Source organism: Photinus pyralis, unplaced genomic scaffold (genome assembly GCF_008802855.1).
Source record: "Photinus pyralis isolate 1611_PpyrPB1 unplaced genomic scaffold, Ppyr1.3 Ppyr1.4_LG1, whole genome shotgun sequence".
Classification (NCBI taxonomy): domain Eukaryota; kingdom Metazoa; phylum Arthropoda; class Insecta; order Coleoptera; family Lampyridae; genus Photinus; species Photinus pyralis.
Genome location: NW_022170249.1, coordinates 9,509,841 through 9,516,134, shown reverse-complemented (window position 1 = coordinate 9,516,134; position 6,294 = coordinate 9,509,841). Strand labels below are relative to the sequence as shown.

Sequence of the window (6,294 nt, the reverse complement as noted above, 5' to 3'; positions counted from 1 at the left end):
AAATCTACTAAATCTAATGTACTATTATCAGTGTGCACTAGCACTAGCTTGTTGCATGGTTTATAATTGTGATATTATTATTGTCTTGTGCCGTACAGTGACGTCTTGTAACAGTTAGCATTATAGATGGCATTGTTCTAATCATAATAAATAGAGACGGATTAAATCGAAAATATTAAATATCTGTAAAGAGTGTTATAATTGTTTAATTAATTAACCGAAAACATACCATTTATGGTGGTTTTGTACTAATTACCTTATTTATAAATTATAAGTATATAGTTGTAGAGGTTTATCTATGAATTGTTTAAGCCTTCATTGGGCATATGTTTGATACAATAATAAAATTATAATTTTTTAGTCTACTCATTGCCTTTCCTTGGTTTACTTTATTCGTAGAGTAAGTCTTACTATCTTGCATTATGCGGGTCACTGTAATTGGGCGCAAAACACTAGAGGAATAAATAAATAAATAATAACCTCTAATATTCTACTTGGTATTGGGTGCCGACACTGTTAAAACAAAACATAGTAAGAGCTTCACCAGTACTCAAACATGAGCCTACTTTATAATGAGACGAAGTGCTGGGTAAAGTTGCTAAATATGTACAAAGAGTATTATATTTACTCTTTGATATGTATCTAGTGACTAGTGCTGGGTTTGAAGTATGTCCATCTAGTGACTCGTTTCAATACTTAAAGACAGAATTTTGCAACTTGTTTTGTGATTTAATGTGATGCTGTCGCCATACATTGTACTTGGCAAGTGTCCAGTGGTGTTCCCATGACATTTTCTTGAAATTAGTAAATAATGTAATTGAAGTAGTCGCAATTATTGTATAGGAGGTCTAAAACTAAGTGTTTAAAAAGTAAAAGTAAATACAATCGAATTCGGTCGAAATCGAATGGATTCGTTCGGTTACGCACAACCACTTACAAGGGAACGAATATGTTTACTTATAATTGCATTAAAGAATTTGTTACGTGTGCACAGCTCCCCACAGTATTTGCAATGGCTATATACTGCGTACACACCCGCCAAAATAAACCAGTGCTTGAAAAAGCAATCGTTTGGAAGTAGGTGGGCAGAAATATTTTACGTTGAACAAATTTGGGTGAATTCTGACGAACCCATTCGGCCTAATTCGTTTGGTATATGAATATCGGCCTTCATAGAGCAAGGATAGTTTAAAACGTAACATTTGATCACGTTACTTTCAATCCAGTTACATTGTTTATAGTTCAATGGTTGTATCTCGTGTGGTTTCTCGCATAATTTCGTAAAAAATATACAAGAATAAGATTTGTATAACATCTTCCAATGCGTATATGCATAACCTAGTTAATACCCATTGGTGGGTCCTCCAATACTACATCAGCTACTTTTGATTCATGCCTGAAGGAATATTGTTTGTGGATTCAAGTGCAATTTTTGGGTATTCCTCATAGCTCGAGCTTCTATTGGCGACACGAGAAAGAGCCCGCGATTAGAGTTCTGAGAAGCGCGAAGGTGGTTAATTTCGCAACTAGGATAAAAAAACGCGCGCTCACAAGGCCTTTCGGACGACACCAGTTTGAAACAATCGAACCAAAACCAAAGAGTAACCATACTCTTCGCCAAACCTATAGAAAAAGAGAGGAAAAACCTGAAAAATCTCCAGGTTAGTATATCATACGCGGGAATGGCGCCCAAATGTCACCGGCCCCACATGAAAGTACCTAGCCCCGTCCCTAAAGTTGATAATTACACGAGCTCGGTAGCTACATGTACACTCCTCGTCTTTCTACCAGCATTCTTTTACGGGTCCGCATTTGCTGCCAGCCAACCAACCAGGCAGCCAGCCAGCCGGCCTAAGTGAGATTAAAAGCTAACTTTTTACAAATAAATTTGCAAACATGCGCTACACCAACTGTTGCATATTATTCCCCTTCGATTTCACCACCAATCCGTCGCCACCAAAAGATATGCCACGTAAGTTACCCTCCTTATTAATACAAATTCAGTTTTTATAAGCTTTCTACGACTTTATATTGCCGTTTTCTGCACCACTAACCAACAACACAAAAACAAGTATAAATTGTGCACAACTCTTCTGCAGAAAGCGTATTTTTTAAAACCGAAATAGTTTAGCACCTAAATGGTTATTTTATAAGGTAGTAACATGGTATATTTATCGATGTTTTCTTTCTCGGTAAATGATTCATGGGGAGGAGGGCCTCCTCAGGATGATCTTTACACATCTCTATAGCGGATCGCGCCAAAATAATTCAAATGTAAAGAATTCTTTTAACATTATTACCTATTGTACGTACGTTGCGCAAAGCCATTCGTTCAAATTCGAAATATACCTGGTAAGATAACCTTTTACCTTGGCTCGTCTTTTGATTATGGGGCCATTGTAGACTTACCACGAACCATTTGTTACAGTAGTTTCGCCTAATTATTTTTAGGTCTAAATCTTATGTCGTTAAGTAAGTGCCGTCATTCGTAATCGCCCAAATGTAATTATTGTGTTTATCGTTAGCGTTTTCTCAACAAAGACTACAATCAATCAACGTGGTTTTTATTTTCCCTCTCCTCGGTCGGCGAAGTTTTACCAGCCCTGCACCACCAACGGTCCGTTCCGTTACAGCTCTAATATTAGAATCAAGCCCTCTTAGAGAAATTCTCCGAAATATTGCACTTTTCCCTTTGTAGGTACGTTCCTCCAACAAAATGTTTGCATCGCCGGCACCGGTAGATCTGTCTAATCTAGACTTTCTTTCTACACTGAGAGTACACTCCTCCGACTCTCGTTCTGCCAATAGACCACCAATAGATATGTCTGGTTCTAAAGGTTCCACTTGCCCTGAGTACGCTCTTCGGACACATCGTTTTCGAGATATTCGCTTCGACTTCACTAATAGATATGTCTCGTCCAGACACATCATTTTGCATTTGCTTTCCTCCGACAAACCGTTTTCGAGATATTCGATCATAAAGTTTGTACATCACCAATAGATATATTTCTTCCAGACGGGGCATTCGCCCTTTGTGAGTGCCCTCCTCCGACAATCACCGATCTTGAGATATAAGATATTATTTATATCCGATCACGATAAGGTGTCGAGGAGGGGGACTATTATGGTTTGTCAAAATTAATTCCTTTCGTTGAGACCTTTCATTAAAGTACCACGAAGGATAAAAGCAACCCCCTCCCAATCCCCTATTTTGAGGAGAAGTCAGAAAAAAAGACGGTAGTTGGTAGAAAACAGTTGTTTTTATTGAGACCTTTAATTATAGACTACCATGAAAGATAAAATTAATGTCTACCCTTTCCCCCCTCACGCTGGCCACCTACTTATAACGAAAAGGAGTCGCGTAGGAAAGTTATAGTTTATACAAACCAATTCATTACGGTGAGACTTTTCATTAGAATTCCGTGAAGGGTAGAACGTGTGTGTTGATCTCCAGAAGTCCAGACCCCTCCACCCCTCATTTTCAAAAATTTTACTTGACATTGACACGACTAAAGGCATGCGTATGCAAAATCTGATACCAATTGGTTGTCGCAGGTAAAAGTTACGCACGTTTTACTTTCAAAACGAGCATCTCATCATTCCCTAGTTCACAACCACAGAAGTGGGTCCGAACGGGCGGACAGACGGACAAAACGCAAACAATAATGGCAGTTTGCACCGACAAATGTAAGCGGAGCTACGCTTAAATTGGTCGGTGCAAACGGGCATAACACTTTTTTTTATTCTTAAAAAATGCGCTAAAACTACGGTTCCATTTCTCTTCAGAGAGGTTTCTAAAATGTTGCCGAACCGACGCGACGTACCTACCCTTGGTTATAAACTAAACACCCAAGGAATACGGCGAACTTGTTGAGGTGTTTTGATTGTCGAAGATATATACATCAGGTAAGTCACAAGGTATGAAGTTTGAAGATGTAATGCGTTTACATACAAATCTAAAAAATGTTAAAATTCTATACTTTAACATTTTTTCCCACATTGAAACAATTTGATTGAAAGTATAGGCTCCAAATTAAATTTTTATAACAACACAATAATTTTTACAAACGTTTCTATGAATCACTAATCATCGGCTTCTCCCTCCTCTTCCTCGTCGAATTCACCTTCCTCTTCTGCCGTAGCATCCTGGTACTGCTGATATTCGGAGACCAAGTCATTCATGTTCGATTCCGCCTCGGTGAATTCCATTTCATCCATTCCTTCGCCGGTGTACCAATGTAAAAATGCCTTTCGTCTAAACATCGCGGTGAATTGCTCCGAAATACGTTTAAATAACTCTTGGATACAAGTTGAATTGCCTATGAAGGTTGCGGACATCTTTAAACCGCGTGGAGGTATATCACAAACCGCCGTCTTCACATTGTTCGGAATCCATTCCACGAAATAGCTGCTATTCTTATTTTGAATGTTTAACATTTGCTCATCGACTTCCTTCATTGACATACGCCCTCTGAAGATAGCGGCCACGGTCAAATATCGTCCATGCCGGGGATCGCAAGCAGCCATCATGTTCTTAGCGTCAAACATTTGCAGGACCAGTTCGGGAACGGTTAAAGCGCGGTACTGCTGACTTCCACGTGATGTTAGCGGAGCAAATCCGGGCATAAAGAAATGCAAGCGAGGAAAAGGAACCATATTCACGGCCAGTTTTCTTAAGTCAGAATTTAATTGACCCGGAAACCTCAAGCACGTTGTTACACCAGACATTGTCGCCGAAACCAGGTGGTTTAAATCTCCGTACGTGGGCGTCGTCAATTTTAGGGTACGAAAACATATGTCGTAAAGGGCCTCATTGTCGATGCAGTAAGACTCATCCGTATTCTCAACAAGCTGATGCACTGACAGTGTGGCGTTGTAGGGTTCCACTACAGTATCGGATACTTTAGGCGATGGTACAACGGAGAACGTGTTCATAATTCTATCTGGATATTCCTCACGAATTTTAGAAATTAAAAGTGTACCTAAACCAGATCCAGTTCCACCTCCCAACGAGTGAGTCAGCTGAAATCCTTGCATGCAATCACAACCTTCGGCCTCTTTGCGAACGACATCCAAGACGGAATCAACCAGTTCGGCACCTTCCGTATAGTGCCCCTTAGCCCAGTTATTTCCAGCTCCACTTTGTCCAAATACGAAATTATCCGGTCGGAATATTTGACCAAACGGTCCAGATCGCACAGAGTCCATTGTTCCGGGTTCAAGATCCACCAACACCGCTCTTGGAACGTACTTCCCTCCTGTCGCCTCATTGTAATAAACATTTATTCTTTCCAACTGTAGGTCCGAATCTCCGTGGTACGTTCCGGTTGGATCAATTCCATGCTCATCGGATATCACTTCCCAAAACTGCAATCAAAAAATTATTTTGAAATAAGAAAGTCGTTGTCATTCAACTAACCTTAGCACCAATTTGGTTTCCGCACTGACCAGCTTGAATATGGACAATTTCTCTCATTATTCCTTCTTTTACAAATAAAACTAAACACGGAAAATGAAATGTGCGGTTTATTTAGAAAATTTTGGTATCCTGGTAGCGCGACATTGTTTTTAAGCCTCCTCGAAATTATATGACAAATTCCGTACAGACACGGTTGATTTTTGGGAAAGTTGTTTTTACGATATACGATACGATATACGATATATTAAATAATAGCGTATAGAGATAACGCCCATGTCGATATGTAGAGTGCATAAAGCAGTTGATGTCGTTAGACAGGCAGTTCTGTGACGAGTGTCGTTTCCAATGCTCTAAAGTTAAGTTAAGTTAATTAGAGATCGTTGTCGAAAATCGCAAAAATGCATCAGAATATCATAGGAGATCGTTGGAAGCATGATGGCGAAGATGTATTAGGTACCGTACAGGACGATTGCCTGATGGGTTAAACGATATTAATCGGGTCGGAATGGGACTAGGAATTTGTAACGCATATGTTGCCCATCCATTCCGCAAGAGCAGTCCCCTTTCCATTGACAGTTTAATGGAATGGCCTCCAAAAAAATTCGCCTCCGCCGAAATACTCACTCACTAGCAACTGATTTTATGGAAGCTCGTCAGTCAGGCAAGGTCGATCCCGAAGGATTCGCTTTAAAAAAACTCTTCCTTGCAATAAGTGCTATGTAGTCAATTGATAACTTCCATTTTGCTTTTATTATCAAACTAAACCTACTAAACGTAAGGATCGCTCCATAGAAGGCTCCACCGAAGGAAAGAGCGTAGGAATCTTTTAATTAACACAAAAAATACAAAAACAGCTCTTTAAAAATTGTAAAGTA

The 6,294-nt window shown here is 39.6% G+C and overlaps 1 protein-coding gene across 1 annotated transcript; it reads right to left on the bottom strand.

Moving 5' to 3' along the window:
- Window positions 1–4,022: 4,022 nt before the first annotated feature.
- Window positions 4,023–5,578, bottom strand: LOC116179992 (tubulin beta chain). Its single transcript, XM_031499817.1, has 2 exons — window positions 5,420–5,578; window positions 4,023–5,367 (listed from the first exon to the last, which is right to left on the bottom strand). Exons 1-2 carry the CDS (start codon window positions 5,474–5,476, stop codon window positions 4,084–4,086), a joined length of 1,341 nt encoding a protein of 446 aa, XP_031355677.1. The 5' UTR covers window positions 5,477–5,578; the 3' UTR covers window positions 4,023–4,083.
- Between the last annotated feature and the right edge of the window lie 716 nt (window positions 5,579–6,294).